At 43.1% G+C, this 17,871-nt stretch overlaps 2 protein-coding genes across 2 annotated transcripts; both read left to right on the plus strand.

Annotated features, from left to right (window-relative positions):
• Positions 1-2,583: 2,583 nt before the first annotated feature.
• Positions 2,584-4,291, plus strand: ndufa2 (NADH:ubiquinone oxidoreductase subunit A2). The gene is made up of 3 exons (XM_058414890.1): positions 2,584-2,743; positions 3,132-3,238; positions 4,101-4,291. The coding sequence occupies exons 1-3, from the start codon at positions 2,640-2,642 to the stop codon at positions 4,190-4,192; spliced, it is 303 nt and encodes a 100-aa protein (XP_058270873.1). The 5' UTR covers positions 2,584-2,639; the 3' UTR covers positions 4,193-4,291.
• Positions 4,292-6,888: 2,597 nt separating this feature from the next.
• On the plus strand, positions 6,889-15,164 carry arsib (arylsulfatase family, member Ib). Its single transcript, XM_058415948.1, has 2 exons — positions 6,889-7,860; positions 7,940-15,164. Exons 1-2 carry the CDS (start codon positions 7,562-7,564, stop codon positions 9,342-9,344), a joined length of 1,704 nt encoding a protein of 567 aa, XP_058271931.1. The 5' UTR covers positions 6,889-7,561; the 3' UTR covers positions 9,345-15,164.
• The last annotated feature ends 2,707 nt before the right edge of the window (positions 15,165-17,871 follow it).

Here is a 17,871-nt window from a genome sequence, read left to right on the forward strand (position 1 = left end):
TCTGCACAGCTCAGAAAACAAAAATGTCGCGCAGATACGGAGCAGAGAGACGCCAGTCTCCACACTGCCCCTTAGTGGACTCACAGTGTAATGTAATTTATATTCTTATCTTTTTTTGTATTTAACTATCTAATTTTTTAAACACCAGAAATCCATCCATCCATCCATCGTCTATACCCGCTTTATTCCTAATTAGGGTCACGGGGATCTGCTGGAGCCTATCCCAGCACAGATTGGGCGAAAGGCAGGGGTACACCCTGGACAGGTCACCAGTCCATCACAGGGCCACACATATAGACAGACAACCTTCTATGGGCAATTTAGAATGACCAATCAACCTAATGTACAGTAGAGTAGAGCAGAGTACAGTACAATAGAGTACAGTAGAGTACAGTACAATAGAGTACAGTAGAGTACAGTACAGTAGAGTACAGTACAATAGAGTACAGTACAGTAGAGTACAGTAGAGTACAGTACAATAGAGTACAGTACAGTAGAGTACAGTACAATAGAGTACAGTACAGTAGAGTACAGTAGAGTACAGTACAGTAGAGTACAGTACAGTAGAGTACAGTACAGTAGAGTACAGTACAGTAGAGTACAGTACAGTAGAGTACAGTAGAGTACAGTACAGTAGAGTACAGTACAGTAGAGTACAGTACAATAGAGTACAGTAGAGTACAGTACAGTAGAGTACAGTACAGTAGAGTACAGTACAATAGAGTACAGTACAGTAGAGTACAATAGAGTACAGTACAGTACAGTACAGTAGAGTACAGTAGAGTACAGTACAGTAGAGTACAGTAGAGTACAGTAGAGTACAGTACAGTAGAGTACAGTACAGTAGAGTACAGTACAATAGAGTACAGTACAGTAGAGTACAGTAGAGTACAGTACAATAGAGTACAGTACAGTAGAGTACAGTAGAGTACAATAGAGTACAGTACAGTACAGTAGAGTACAGTACAGTAGAGTACAGTACAATAGAGTACAGTAGAGTACAGTACAATAGAGTACAGTACAGTAGAGTACAGTAGAGTACAATAGAGTACAGTACAGTAGAGTACAGTAGAGTACAGTACAGTAGAGTACAGTAGAGTACAGTACAGTAGAGTACAGTAGAGTACAGTACAGTAGAGTACAGTACAGTAGAGTACAGTACAATAGAGTACAGTAGAGTACAGTACAATAGAGTATTTGTAGATGTAAAGTCTGTAAAGAGCATGTTGATGATTTTAAACAGTAAGTTGTATATAATCATGTTCAGATGTTATTGGGAATGTCTGTCTGTGGAAAGAAACTGTTCCTGTACCTGACACTTTCAGTCTACAAGCTTGGACCTACAGCTGGACCTACAGCTCCTGTGGCAGATTGTACCTCCTCACCTAGTGCAGAAACTACATCTTCTGCTGGTCCTTACTGAGGATGGACTTTATGCTGGACCCATTTCAGGTTTCGGGTAACGGTTGTTTCTGGAAACTTGAAGGTCTCTGTGTAAGGGACAGTAATTTTGACCTTCACACTGTCTATAAGTTATCTAAACAGAACTACACATTAGAACACAGTGTTTGGTATTTGCCCTTCTCTTAAATGTAAAAGAATATTCTAAGCTAAAACACACACAACACACTGAATGTTTTGTACCGATTGTATATATTAAGCCTAGTTCACACTACAGGATTTTAAGCCCGATTTGTAAATTAACGAGCTGACCGACAGATCGGTCTGTGATCGTGGGAAAATCAGCGGGTGATCAGCGCTCGGCAATCTTTGTGTGATCTACTCAACGACGCATCAAAAAGGCTCACTGACGCGTCTCTGACACCTCACAGACAAAATCCAGATATCTGACATGTTAAATATCTGGGACGGTCGGCCGACTCCACATCACGTGGTGTCAGTTGTAGCTGCGACCTCCAGCCAATGAGAGAGCAAGTCAACAGAGGTGAGGTCACTGGAAGAAAAGCAGCAGCAGCAACATGGCTTCAAAAATAGTGTGAACACAACATTTATTTTAATAAATTAACATTTATTTAGAGCGAGACTCCTGCCGACGTCCATTTTTAAAACAAACCTCTACCGAAAGTCTCACGTCATTTCCGGATCCACCTGTCGCGTGTGTTTTCGTGACAAAACGTGGTTTGGGGACGGCGTTGAGGCGTTGAGTGACAAGAGTTGTTGTCAGATGGTGTGGTGTGCGACGCCCTCTTGTGGATCATTTACGAAGCGTCGCTTAGTGTGAACACCACAAGGACAAAAAGACACAGTGAAGTCATGTAGTCTGAACAGAAAAGCGATCTGCTGACGGTTAAAGTCTTGTAGTGTGACCAGGCCTTAAGTGTAATTTAAATACTTAAATTTAAATCATAAATAATTCGTAATAAATCGTAATATAAATCATATATTTGAATTCAGTTAATGTGTAAATGTATTTAGAGAATTATAAACAGGTTGATTTTCAGTTTCTAAAACACTTCTGAGTTTATTTTTAAACATTTATTTCATAATTAGTGTTAGGGTGTAATGTGTGCTGTGGTCACGTGACCGCTAGGTAGCGGCGTGGTGTTTATCCTCCTGCTCCGAACACAAACACTAACACCACAGAAGAAGCAGCAACGTGGAGAAGGTCAGACAGCAAGATGGCGGCGTCCGCGGTGCGAGCGCTCGGCTCTAACCTCAGCAAAAACCTGAGAGAAATCCGCCTTCATTTCTGTCAGACTGCAGCTGCCAGTCAGGGCGTGAGGTAAAGACATTAACAAATGGATTATTAACATTATTACGGTGTTTATAACCTGTTTCCAGCTAAGAGTTAGCCATGGCTAGGCTAAGTGTCATTAGCCTTCACAACACAGCGCGAGACTTCAGTGGATTTTAATTTAATCTTTATTTTATTTATAAACAATCATAAACAAATATAAATACACAGAATTACACTTATTTACATCAATTGTTTATTTTTACACTAATTTAATAGTGTTAATTATTTATATTAACTAGAAAACTACAGCTAGTGGGAATTACAGCTAATTACACAAGCAGAATTAGAGCCATAAACTACATGTAAGGAGTGTGTGTGTGTGTGTGTGTGTGTGTGTGTGTGTGTGTGTGTGTGTGTGTGTATATATATACAGGGATTTTGTACAGCAGCACTATGTGACCCTGAAGAAGGTGAATCCTGAGTTTCCAATCCTGATCAGAGAATGTTCCGGTGTCCAGCCCCGACTGTGGGCGAGATATGGTGAGACACACACACACACACACACACACACACACTACTGTTTTGCTGTTTTTGGAAAGAGAAGATATATACACAGTATAGGCAGAAGTATGTGCACCCCTGACCCCCACACCTCTGTGTGTGTGTGTGTGTGTGTGTGTGTGTGTGTGTTTGTGTTGAACATCATGTCGTTGAGCTAGACCTCTCTGACTGTTCCCCTCTGACTGTTCCTCTCTGACTGTTCCCCTCTGACTGTTCCTCTCTGACTGTTCCCCTCTCTCTCTATTCCCCTCTGACTGTTCCTCTCACATGGTTCCTCTCAGAGCCACTGGAGGAACTCTGTAGAGCTCCAGCACAAAGAAACATTCTGTACGACTGTGGGGTTTAAACTCTGTGGAAACAGTGTGAGTTAGTGTGTGTGTGTGTGTGTGTGAGTGAGAGAGAGAGAGAGAGATGGGGTGCACATATTTTTGGCAGAGATGAGAGCTACAGGATCCTGGAGAGGAGAATACAGGATGAGTCAGTAAGGTCACTCTGGTATTTTGAGTTTATGATGAATAAAACTGCGGCCACTTTTTATTTATTTTTTTTGTGTAAATTAACCGTGCACATGATGATGATGATGATGATGATTAATCTAACTGAAGCCTCGGTCAGAAAGGACAAACTCTGATCCATCTGATGTTCAGAGAAAGCCTCCAAAACCTCTGTAGAGTTAATCTCCACTCCTCCATGATTCACCTGCTTCATCCAGCTGCAGCTGTTTTATTTTTACAGCAGGAATACAGCTATTTATACACACTGATACTCTGTGCGTGTGTGATGGTTTTTAATGTAAATGGGAGAATAAGTAACGTGTGTGTGTGTGTGTGAACTTTTCCAGCGTTTGGTAAAGAGCAGAGCATTCCTCTGGACAACATGAGCGCTGACCAGGTGGCGAAAGCTCTAGAGAATGTGGTCAACATGAAAGCCTGAGCCATGCTCTTCAGCTTCCTCTAAAGTGTGTGTGTGTGTAACTGTAATTAAAGTGTTGTGGTGTAATAAATCTGTCTGATTAAAGCTTCTTTATGACGAGTCTCTGGCTGGAGAAAGTTCCTTCAGGATTAATAAACTTCCATCTTATTTATTTTCCCCCTTCAGTGTTAGTGACTGCAGTTCACACTGCTTTCTGTCCTGAGGAAACATTAAACACTGAAAACTTCAATTCAGTTCAGTTTAGTAAAGATGAAGATAAAGAAGTAATAAAGTCTGATAAAAGCCTGCAGGTTTAAATCCAGCAGAATGAGAGGGTGTGTAAACTTTTGCACCGAGGTGACTGTAAGCAGGTAGGAACGCGCACGCGCAGCTCCAGAGCTCAGCGCTCCATATACGGCTCTGACCTGAGGACTGCCTGGAGGGGCGTGGCCAAGTACACGTCATTCCACTACTTCCAGCTCGCGACCCGTGAGTGTGTGTGAGATACTGAGAGTGCGCGCGCGCTGGGCGGTGTTGCCAGATTCGCGATTTTCTTGAAATTTTATTCGGGTGAACTTAAACTTAGTTTGCAGCGCAGTGCTGATTATTTTTAAACACAAACTTTTGAAAATATTCAGTCATTAGTGAATTATCAATAGAATTCAAAGTTATAGCAATAAGGTTTAGTATCTTTCCTCAGAGTAGAATGTATTTTTATATCATTACAGCAGTTCTTCCCTCAGACTTCACTTCCGGCCTGCAGCTAGCTTTGTGTGCTGCTAAAAACATGAAAAATATTTATTAAACACAAATTTAGTAATAATATCGGTGTTTTTTATCTCCTCCTGTAATGTAGGATCTGAATGTAGAGACGTTACAATGACAAAGATTAGTAGAAAATATAAAGACTCTTGGTGTCTGGAGAGAACATATCTGGTACATTTAGCTTGTGCTGCTAATCTGCTAACAGCTAATGTAAGCTTTAGAAAGTCAGAAATCATCCATCCATCCATCCATCCATCCATCCATCGTCTATACCCGCTTTATTCCTAATTAGGGTCACAGGGATGCACTTGGCGACACATATAGACAGACAACCTCCTATGGGCAATTTAGAATGACCAGTCATCCTGATGTACATGTTTTTGGACTGTGGGAGGATACCGGAGTACCCGGAGTAATCCCATGCAGGCACGGGGAGAACATGCAAACTCCACACAGCCCCTGCCTGTTCGAACCCGGGACCTTCTTGCTGTGAGGCAGCAGTGCTGACCGCTAAGCCACCGGCTACCCTATACAGCAATCAGTTCATCTTAATTCAACCAATTTTTCCTTCAGATTAGTGAGTTATTTAATTTTCTGGTGAGAAAAAGATCTCTATAGATGTATACGTATACAGCAACAGTGGCGGACTGGGACCATAATTCAGGCCGGGAATTTGACTCCATCCCAGTCCACCTGTGCTGCTGCGGTCATCACCTCCACCCTGTTCCTGTAATCCACCAGACTGATAATCTACCAGTCTACCAGCCAATTATAAATGAATAAACAGGCCTAAATGACCCCTCATAAACTCACTAGAAATACACCATCTATACTAGCACACCACAGACCAATATACAACTGCCTTACACTTTTACACAGATACAGTATATCAAAAGTATCAGAAACACGAACTTAACAAAAGCTATGAGAGTGTAAGTAACAAACAACAATGTCCACTCAAGAACAGACAGGTGAGAGTAAACAGTAAGTGATTAGCATTAGTACACCAGAAAAAAGAAATTTCTGGTTGCTAGAGAGTACTCTATCCCTCCATCTCTATAACAGTGTGCTAGTTTGTTGTTTTCTAACATGTTCAACATGCTCTTTTAAAACTTCTGTAGTTATATATTAAAAAAAAAAAAAATTTGTGAACATCATTAGAGCATACAAAGTGGACGTATTAGTAGATAGTTAGCCATGCTGTAGATGCGTGTGTGCAGGTCATTAATTTTTATGGTTTTTAAACCTTGACCCACTAACACTAGCACTCTCTATTCCATCTGTTTTATATTCTTTTTATTTATTATAAAAAACCATGTGTTGTTGGTTTTGGATGAAAGCATCCATCTGCCAGATGATGATGTAAAGGTCATGTAAATGTAATTCTGACCGATCTGCTCCCCATATTCAAGCATGCACACTTAAGTCACTCTCGTGGTACTTTGATGTTCTATACCAGCTCAAGTTGAACAGACCGGTTACCTCATACCAGCCTATTGCACATCAAGGTGGTCGACTGGACGGCGGTAGGCCAGAACAATCGTCAACAGGAAATGTCCCGGTGCTCCCGATGGCCAGTCCGCCCCTGTACAGCAGCGTTTGTAGCTGGCACAGTTAGCTTGCACTGCTAACAAAGCTAATACAGAGCCTGATATGTTCATTCAAACTACAAACTAATATTTTACTCAAATTCAAAAATATAAGATTTTATTTTAAGCACAGAAACAAACTTGTATAACATGGTAAACTTTCTGCTGTAAGTCACAAATTTATTTCTACTTAAAGCGAGCAGAAATCAGAAGTGTGAAAGAAAACCCACTCTTATTTAATTATTAAGGATTAATACATCATAAGAAATAAGAAGGAGTCTTTCCACATTTTAGCAGAATCTAATTTGTAATCTAGTTTTGTAATTGGGGTCTTTTTCTCGTGCAGATCTGGCAACCCCATATTTCTCACGTCAGAGCAGGAGTTGGAGAAGTTGGATGAGACAGAGACACCAGAGAGCTGGAGGAGAATAAAACCAGCAGAAACCTTGAGGACTGAGCGGCAGTGTGTTTGTGTAAAGCTTTTTCTTCTTTCTCATTCTCCACTTTTACACTGTGATGAATTTTGCACTGATCTGCTGGATGTGGAACCAGCTCCTCGCTTTATCTGTGATTTTTTTCTTGGTGCTGCTGCATTGTAAAGAAGAACTTTCGAGGCTTAAAGTGGAGTTTTTGGTGTTTCTCAGTGTGTGATTTTATAATCAGAGACTCAACTCGAGGAGCTGAGGATTAAACAACTGTCACACACCAGGAGAAGCAGCTCGGTGCTGAGATTTAAACTCACGACCTTCTGCTCTGTAGCTGAAATCCTCACCCAGCGAGTCACCACGTGCATGGCATGAAGTGTTTTTTGTGCTTTCTGGACTAGACAGACGGTGGATTTAACTCACGGATGTCCTTAAGGAGACGTTATGAAAATAAACAAAGTAGATTTTAGAGGACTGAGAAAAACCCGAAAGCCTTCTGGACCTTTAACTCGACCCGTGTTCCTCACAGCTCTTTCTCGTCTCTATAGACGTGTGTAATTTTCCCCTTGGACCCCCTCGGCAGCACCCCCTCACCACACCCATCCCCTGCCATGTTGTCCCTGTGTGTTCTGTTTGTTGTGTTGGACCTGGGCGGAGCTCTGTGGGACTGGATGAAACCCAATCAGGTGGAGAGCAAGTCAGAGCGTTTTGGCGGTGTGTTTAAACCCAGATCTCCTCCTCACATCATCTTCATCCTGACTGATGATCAGGGCTTTAACGATATCGGATACCATAGTGCCGAGCTGCACACCCCTACTCTGGACAAGCTGGCAGCTGAAGGAGTCCGACTGGAGAATTATTATGTCCAGCCGCTGTGTACGCCGTCGCGCAGCCAGCTCATCACGGGCAGGTAATGGTATTTAAGGCTAATTCTGACAGCTCTTACAGCCGTTAGCATGCTAACAACGATGACCTGTGTTTCCGTGCAGATATCAGATCCACACAGGCCTCCAGCATTCCATCATCCGTCCCCGTCAGCCGAGCTGTGTTCCTCTGAACACCTCCACACTCCCGCAGCGTCTTCAGGAAGCCGGTTACTCCACCCACATGGTAGGAAAATGGCACCTGGGCTTCTACCGTAAGCACTGCCTCCCGACGCGCCGCGGCTTCCACACCTTCTTTGGCTCACTGACAGGAAGCGTGGATTATTACACCTTCGACTCGTGTGATGGGAAATCTCTGTGCGGCTTTGACCTGCATGACGGAGACTCGCTAGCGTGGAGTAAAGCAGGAAAATACTCCACTCACCTGTACACGCAGAGAGTGCGCAAGATTTTAGCAACACACGATCCATCTCAGCCCATTTTCATTTTCCTGTCCCTTCAGGCGGCTCACGCACCTTTAAAACCGCCCAAATCGTATATTTATCCGTATCGCCGCATGGGGAACGTCCCACGCAGGAAATATGCGGCCACCATCTCCATCGTGGACGAGGCAGTGCACAACATCACGTATGCGCTACGCAAATATGGCTACTATCGCAATTCCGTCATCATTTTTTCCACGGATAATGGAGCGCAGCCCTTCACCGGAGGGAGCAACTGGCCCTTAAGAGGGCGCAAGGGGACTTACTGGGAGGGTGGAGTCAGAGCGCTGGGGTTTGTGCACAGCCCACTAATACGCTACAAGCGTAGGATTAGCAAAGCGCTAATCCACATCACGGACTGGTTCCCGACTCTCGTACGTTTGGCTGGAGGAGACGTCTCACAGAATGAGAAGCTGGACGGTTTTGACGTTTGGCCCGTTATCAGCGAGAGTAAAGCATCTCCCAGGTACGAGATCTTACACAACATTGATCCTCTACACCGGAGAGGGTTAGGGTCGCTGCAGGAAGGCAAGGGATTGTGGGATACAGCGGTCCAGGCGGCTATAAGAGTGGGAGATTGGAAACTTCTGACAGGAGATCCGGGTCACGGGGACTGGATCCCACCTCAGGTGTTAAGCAGCTTCCCTACTGGATGGTGGAACCTGGAGCGAGGAAACGTGGACAAGGAGAAGAAGTCGATCTGGCTCTTTAACATCACGGCAGATCCATGCGAGAGGAACGACCTCACGGAGAACCGACCCGACGTGGTGAAGAAGCTCCTCCGGCGCCTGGCTTTCTACAACAGCACAGCCACAGCGGTCCGATACCCACCAGACGACCCGCGGGCCAACCCACAGAACAACGGTGGGGCCTGGAGACCCTGGGTGAAAGACGAGGAGAGTGAGATGAACTGGGACGGAGTCTACTACAAACGAGGAAGGAACCGGAAGAGGAAGAAGTGCAGGCTCTGCAACATCCAATCATTCTTCAAGAAGCTCAACAAAAAGATCCTGACCAGTAGAATCTGAGGAGATCTGGAACCTCCTCACCGAGTCATGTCACTCTACAGACACTCGATAAAAGTCAGAAGAACCCAGACATCTGATTTCATACAGGCTCAAGGGTTCTAGATCTGAAACCTGTGGAGATGTTTCCTCACTGTCTGAACAAGTGCTTCCTAAAGATGTTCTTCTCTGAACCTTTTCTGAAACAAAAACCCACTTTACTGCACATTTTCACTTTACCAGTTCAGAGTTAATTAGGTTTAAATATTAGCAGGACAACTGACGAGTGGAGGGTCTGCAAAAAACACCTCTGTTCTTCAGCCTTAAAGCTTAATTAACACTTCAGCCTGAAAAAAAACACAGAGGTCATTTATTATAATTTACTTCCTTACACTTGCACCCAAGGTAAGGTTAATGTTACTAATAATGGAAGCTAACTACCAGTTTAGCATCAGGTGAACCGTATAATCATCACACGCTGTCCCCCACACGCTGTCCCCCACACGCTCTCCCCCACACGCTCTCCCCCAGACGCTGTCCCACAGACGCTCTCCCCCACACGCTGTCCCCCACACGCTCTCCCCCACACGCTGTCCCCCACACGCTCTCCCACAGACGCTCTCCCCCACACGCTGTCCCCCACACGCTGTCGCCCACAAGCTCTCCCACACGCTGTCCCCCACACCTTCTCCCCCACACGCTGTCCCCCACACGCTCTCCCCCACACGCTCTCCCCCACACGCTCTCCCCCACACGCTCTCCCACAGATGCTCTCCCCCACACGCTCTCCCCCACACGCTCTCCCACAGACGCTCTCCCCCACACGCTGTCCCCACACGCTCTCCCCACACGCACTCCCCCACACGCTCTCCCCACACGCACTCCCCCACACGCTCTCCCCACACGCACTCCCCCACACGCTCTCTCCCCCACACACTCAACACGACAGTTTGTGTTTAATCGGTTTTGTAAAACAGAAACATGGAGTTATATTAAACAGAAAAGAATATCTGAATTTACAGAAAGTCTGTAGTTAAATGTGTGTGTAGTTTATGACACACAGAGCAGATCCATGTGGGCGTGGCATTCCTCATTCTGTGGGCGTGAAATTCCACATTCTGTGGGCGTGGTAATTGTTCTTCATGTGGGCGTGGCTTTCCTCTCTAACACGCGTTGTGTTTGTCAGCAGTTCGTCACTGAAAACTTCTGATTGAAAGAATTTAGTAAATTTATACAGCCTTCATTTCTGAGAAATCCAAACATACACTTACACACACACACACACTTTATATCAATTCCAACAAAGACTCCTCTTTCACTGGAATGTGACTGTAATCAGAACACAGTGGGGTTTTACTCTGAGCCTCGAGGCAAGAGGAAATATTTTACACTTTAAGACACTGATGTAACTGTTGATGATGTTTATTAATCAACTCGTATCTCAGACACCACATCATCATGGAAACGTTAGGGACATTAGAGCTGTAAAAAACACAGAGCTACATACCCATAGAACCACAGACCCTCAGTACCACAGACCCAGAACCACAGACCCACAGAAACAAAGAACCACAGAGCTACAGAACCACGGAAACACAGACCCAGAACCACAGAAACACAGACTCAGAACCACAAACCCACAGAAACACAAAGCTACAGAATCACAGACCCTTAGAAACATAGAACCAAAGAACCACAGACCCAGAACTACAGAAACACAGACCCACAGAAACACAGACCCAGAACTACAGAGCTACAGAAACACAGACCCACAGGAACACAGAAACACAGAGCTACAGAGCTAAAGACCCACAGAGCTACAGAAACACAGAGCTACAGAACCACAGAGCTACAGACCCACAGAAACAGAGCTACAGAAACACAGAGCTACAGACCCACAGAGCTACAGAAACACAGAGCTACAGACCCACAGAGCTACAGAAACACAGAGCTACAGAGCTACAGAAACACAGAGCTACAGAAACACAGAGCTACAGACCCACAGAGCTACAGAGCTACAGAAACACAGAGCTACAGACCCACAGAGCTACAGACCCACAGAGCTACAGAAACACAGAGCTACAGAAACACAGAGCTACAGACCCACAGAGCTACAGACCCACAGAGCTACAGAAACACAGAGCTACAGACCCACAGAGCTACAGAAACACAGAGCTACAGACCCACAGAGCTACAGAAACACAGAGCTACAGAAACACAGAGCTACAGAAACACAGAGCTACAGACCCACAGAGCTACAGAAACACAGAGCTACAGACCCACAGAGCTACAGACCCACAGAGCTACAGAAACACAGAGCTACAGAAACACAGAGCTACAGAAACACAGAGCTACAGACCCACAGAGCTACAGACCCACAGAGCTACAGAAACACAGAGCTACAGAAACACAGAGCTACAGACCCACAGAGCTACAGAAACACAGAGCTACAGACCCACAGAGCTACAGAAACACAGAGCTACAGAAACACAGAGCTACAGACCCACAGAGCTACAGAAACACAGAGCTACAGACCCACAGAGCTACAGAAACACAGAGCTACAGACCCACAGAGCTACAGACCCACAGAGCTACAGAAACACAGAGCTACAGACCCACAGAGCTACAGAAACACAGAGCTACAGACCCACAGAGCTACAGAAACACAGAGCTACAGAAACACAGAGCTACAGACCCACAGAGCTACAGACCCACAGAGCTACAGAAACACAGAGCTACAGACCCACAGAGCTACAGACCCACAGAGCTACAGAAACACAGAGCTACAGAAACACAGAGCTACAGACCCACAGAGCTACAGAAACACAGAGCTACAGACCCACAGAGCTACAGAAACACAGAGCTACAGACCCACAGAGCTACAGACCCACAGAGCTACAGAAACACAGTGAAGTCACATATCTCTAGTGCTTTGTTCTGATCTCGTTCATTCTCTTACTGTGAACTTTGTTTGAGAAAGTGGAAGTGAGTTTGGTTTAAATAAAAAAAAAAACCTTGTTTATGTAAAAGGACTGAAAGACATTTTACTCTTCAGGATAAACCACTGTTCCTTATAATGAGATGTGATGAGTACGTCTGTGATGATGATTATGTCTGTGATGATTACATCTGTGATGAATACGTTTGTGATGATTACGTGTGTGATGATTACGTCTGTGATGATTACATCTGTGATTATTACATCTGTGATGAGTACGTCTGTGATGATTACATCTGTGATGAGTACGTCTGTGATGATTACGTCTGTGATGAGTACATCTGTGATGATTACGTCTGTGATTATTACATCTTTGATGATGATTACGTCTGTGATGATTACGTCTGTGATGATTATGTCTGTGATTATTACGTCTGTGATTATTACGTCTATGATTACTATGTCTGTGATGATGATTATGTCTGTGATGATGATTATGTCTGTGATGATGATTACATCTGTGATGATTACGTCTGTGATGATTACATCTTTGATGATGATTACGTCTGTGATGATTACGTCTGTGATGATTATGTCTGTGATTATTACGTCTGTGATTATTACGTCTATGATTACTATGTCTGTGATGATGATTATGTCTGTGATGATGATTATGTCTGTGATGATTACATCTGTGATGATTACGTCTGTGATTATTACGTCTGTGATGATGATTACGTCTGTGATTATTACGTCTGTGATTATTATGTCTGTGATTATTACGTCTGTGGTTATGATCACGTCTGTGATGATTATGTCTGTGATGATTACATCTGTGATGATGATCATGTCTGTGATGATTACGTCTGTGATGTTTATGTCTATGATGATTATGTCTGTGGTGATGATCACATCTGTGATGATCACGTCTGTGATGATTATGTCTGTGATTGTTACGTCTGTGATGATGATTAGGTCTGTGATGATTATGTCTGTGATGATCACGTCTGTGATGATGATTAGGTCTGTGATGATTACGTTTGTGATGATCACGTCTGTGATGATCACGTCTGTGATGATTAGGTCTGTGATGATGATTACGTCTGTGATGATCACGTCTGTGATAGTTACATCTGTGATGATTACATCTGTGGTGATGATTATGTCTGTGATTATTACGTCTGTGATTATTACATCTGTGATGATGATTACGTCTGTAATTATTACGTCTGTGATGATTACGTCTGTGATGATGATTACGTCTGTGATGATGATCACCTCTGGGGTGATTACGTCTGTGATGATGATCACGTCTATGATGATAGTTACGTCTGTGATGTTTTGTTTGTGATGATTACGTCTGTGATGATTACGTCTGCGATTATTACATCTGTGATGATCACGTCTGTGATAGTTACATCTGTGATGATGATTACGTCTGTGATGATAGTTACGTCTGTGATGATCACGTCTGTGATGATGATTATGTCTGTGATGACGTCTGTGATGATTACGTCTGTGACTACGTCTGTGATGATTATGTCTGTGATTGCGTCTGTGATTACGTCTGTGATTACGTCTGTGATGATGATTACATCTGTGATTACGTCTGTAATGATGATTACATCTGTGATGATTACATCTGAGTACATCTGTGATGATGATTACATGTGATTACATCTATGATGATGATTACATCTGTGATTATGTCCGTAATGATGATTACGTCTGTGATTATGTCCGTAATGATGATTACGTCTGTGATTATGTCCGTAACGATGATTACGTCCGTAATGATGATTACGTCCGTGATGATGATTACGTCTGTGATGATGATTACGTCTGTGATGATGATTATGTCTGTGATTATGTCTGTAATGATGATTACGTCTGTGATTATGTCCGTAATGATGATTATGTCCGTAATGATGATTGTCTGTGATGATGATTACGTTTGTGATTACATACTGTAATCACTGTCTGTGATTACGTCTGTGATGATGATTATGTCTGTGATTTCGTCTGTGATGATGATGTCTGTGATGTTGATTATGTCTGTGATTACGTCTGTAATGATTACATCTGTGATTGCGGCTGTGATGATGATCAGGTCTGTGATGATGTCTGTGATGCTGATTACGTCTGTGATTATGTCTGTGTTGATGATTGTGTCTGTGATTACGTCTGTGATGATGATTTCGTCTGTGATTACGTCTGTAAAGATGATTACGTCTGTGATTACGTCTGTGATGATGATCACGTCTGTGATGATGAATACGTCTGTTACGTATCTTGAAAAACTTTTTTCTCAAAATAACAAAATTTTGTTAGAGACGTTGTGTTACTGATACACACCACTTCACTTTCATTAGTGTCTTTACTGTAAACCTGTAATAATTAACACACAGTGTTTGTGTTTGTGTGTGTAATGTCAGTGTTGAACTTGTTCAACACACGTGTGTTATGATCATTAATGATGAACTATATGGCGTGTAACGACACGTGTCCTGCAGGAACTTCTTGTAGAATTTGCTCCATGAGATTCTCGTCTCTGTATTGAAACTCGTCTGTTCCATCGCTTTGACCTCCTTCTCCTCGGACTCTGTTCTTCACTGTGTCCACCTCATTCCTGACCCTAACCCCGGGGTCATTATTTTACTCTGAGGAACCATTGTTCTTCTCTGTCGTGTTAGCATTAGTGTTGTAGCTTCAGTACTTCATTTATTGTCTGATCTCATTCTCAGCCTTTTACATCACTGGCTTCTGATTGGTCAGGAACAACAGCTCAGACTGGCTAACTGTTACCTCAGGAACATGTCATTGACATTCCACAGTGTTATAAACAGATATAAACTATAAACAGATAAAAAGTCTGACTTGATATTAAATAAATCTAACATGTGTAACTGTGTGTAGAAGTTCAGCTTTTATTCAGTGTGATTTAGAACACAGCCCAACTGTGTGTAGAGTTAAAATAGGGAGCAGGAAAGTAACACACACACACACACAGAGGAATGTGGAGAGCAGCTGTTCTCCGTCCATGACACACACTTCCAGGAAAGTGGACGAGAAAAAAAAAGATGAAAAGACAGAAAACCAAACACAGGTGGAACAGTGACAGACTGTCTACCTCTGTCTGTCTGTCTATCTGCCTCTCTGTCTGTCTGTCTGCCTGTCTGTCTGCCTCTCTCACTCTATCTGTCTGACTCTCTCTGTCTGTCCATCTGCCTCTCTGTCTGTCTGTCTGCTCTCTGTCTGTCTCTCAGTCTGCCTATCTGTCTGCCTGCCTGCCTCTCTGTCTGTCTGCCTCTCTGTCTGTCTGTCTAACTCTCTCCTTCTATCTGTCTGACTATCTGTCACTCTGCCTGCTTGTTTGTCTGCCTGCCTGACTCTCTGTCAGTCTGACTCTCTCGTTGTCTGCCTCTCTGTCCATTTGCCTCTCTATCTGTCTGTCTGTCTCTCTGCCTGCCTCTTTGTCTTTCTTTCTTTCTTTCTTTCTTTCTTTCTTTCTTTCTTTCTTTCTTTCTTTCTTTCTTTCTGTCTGTCTGTCTGTCTGTCTGCCTCACTGTTTGTCTCTCTGTCTGTCTATCTGCCTCTCTGTCTGTCTGCCTGCCTCTTTGTCTGCCTCACTTTCTATCTGTCTTTCTGCCTCTCTGCCCGTCTGCCTCTCTGTCTGTCGGCCTCTCTTTCTACCTCTCTGCCTGTCTGTCTGTTGGGATATATGTATTGTTTGTGTATGTTCACTTCCCAGGCTCCCTATGCAGAGTGTACTGAAGTGTCAGTGTGGTTTGAACCTAGTGTGTAGGTCAGAGTGAAATTGTGTATCTGTAGTGAGTGTCTGTTAGAAGCAGCTCAGCGTCGCCTCCTGCAGGTGGATATTAAGGTGGAGGCGGAGTTACAAGAAAGGTGAACATCCTGAGCTTCTTATTAATTATTCATCAAGGAAAGAAAACTGGAGCAGGTAAATGTACAGCATTGTGTGCAAAAGTTTTGGCACCTTTATTGCATTGACAGTAGAGAACTCATGCATCACTAACAATGAATTTCACACACGTATTAACATGAAGGTGCTGAATGGATTTAACAGATGGAAAAAAGGATAGATAAGGTATATTTGGGAGAGATTTCTTTAAGTGCTGTTTAATTCAGTCCATATGTGGTGAAGGTTTGATTTCCTCTCTCCTGGTTCACTTCCGAGTAAATCGCTGTCACACTCTCCGGAGCTTCATTTTCTTTCACGTTTCTCTTTCCTCTCCTGCAGATGTCCACTTCAGCGTAAAAAAGACGTCCACTCCAGGAACCAAGTCTTTACAAGCAGAAAGAGAGAGAAAGGTGAAGATTCGTGGAAAGACGAGTCATTAGTTTTTCAGTGCAGTGACGAAGAGGATCTGACTATAACTCTAACACCACTCAGTAAAAATCTTTAGAAACCTGATTAATGACTTTATTAAGATCAGTGATTTTTATAAAAATCACTAGCAGTCAGGTGCTAGCGCTAGCATGCTAGTGGAGTTTTATAATAAAATTCAGTCGGATGAATAAAGCTGTAATTTATTTTCTCTTTCAAGATTCATGTCATGGGATTAATTTAATGATGGAAAACTATAAAGCCGGTAAACTGGAGTCTAACCAGGTGACGTGTGAGAGCATGGTGAGGTCCTCTTCAGCGTCATGGCGAGGCAGGACAGTGCGGTGATGAGTGTGAGGAACACGGCCAGAGCTCCACACAGCAACAGGAAAACTTTACGGTTCACTACAAACAACAACGACAAGAAACATTTCATCAGGAAACTCATCAGGATGTGAAGTGTTTAATCCAGCACCTGCACTCCGACTGACCAATAAGACGCGTGTTGTGGAGTAATGACCACGATTATAAGGATGATTACAATGCAGGAATCTCACCACAGATCTATTCTGGCTGTGTTGTGCCTGCAGAAGAACAGTCTGGAGTTAATAATGACACACTGCTTTGATCCGTGATGTCAGAAGAATGCTGAGCTTCAGCAGACGGCTGAGAGAAAGACTGAAGATCAGGACTGCAAAGATGAATATCTGTGTGAAGAAACAGGAAATGTTTAATTAAATAATTTAATAAATATCATCATCATCTTCATCATCCTCATCAACAACAACAATGTAATTAATAAACTGTTACATTTTAATTATTACACTTATTACATGTTCTTTACAGATTTAAGTAATCAATTAATCTTACTGATTAACTGATAATCAATTATCACTGATAAACAAACAAACCTACAAAGAAACTAAACGAAATAAACGAATTAAACACAGAAAACACCAGTCATGAAGCAAAGTTTAGTGTTTAGTTAAGTTTAAAAAATAAAAAAAGATAAAAAGAGAGTTAAATTTTCACTAATTCTGTATTAATCTTATGAGGTAATATTCGTCACATTGCCACTAGAGGGCGCAGAGAGGCTGCAGAATCATGGCGCCTGCACAGAAAGTGATTAAAGATTAGCATGATGGTATATAGCAGGCTTCAGGTTAGCTAGCAGTTAGCATTGCTTGTTTAAACTGTTTATTCACTGAAGCTGAGGTAATGAGTCTCGGCTCTACATTCTCCTTTGTCTCTGAGGAACACAATCT

This window comes from Hemibagrus wyckioides, linkage group LG18, assembly GCF_019097595.1.
Source record: "Hemibagrus wyckioides isolate EC202008001 linkage group LG18, SWU_Hwy_1.0, whole genome shotgun sequence".
In the NCBI taxonomy this organism is placed as follows: Eukaryota; Metazoa; Chordata; class Actinopteri; order Siluriformes; family Bagridae; genus Hemibagrus; species Hemibagrus wyckioides.

Excerpts from the sequence above, each read along its gene's own strand:
- ndufa2 (XM_058414890.1), top strand. The coding sequence starts at position 2,640 with ATGGCGGCGTCCGCGGTGCGAGCGCTCGGCTCTAACCTCAGCAAAAAC. Across the intron at positions 2,744-3,131 it reads GCTGCCAGTCAGGGCGTGAG|GGATTTTGTACAGCAGCACT; the intron begins GTAAAGACATTA and ends ATATATATACAG. Across the intron at positions 3,239-4,100 it reads CCGACTGTGGGCGAGATATG|CGTTTGGTAAAGAGCAGAGC; the intron begins GTGAGACACACA and ends GAACTTTTCCAG.
- arsib (XM_058415948.1), top strand. The coding sequence starts at position 7,562 with ATGTTGTCCCTGTGTGTTCTGTTTGTTGTGTTGGACCTGGGCGGAGCT. Across the intron at positions 7,861-7,939 it reads AGCCAGCTCATCACGGGCAG|ATATCAGATCCACACAGGCC; the intron begins GTAATGGTATTT and ends GTTTCCGTGCAG.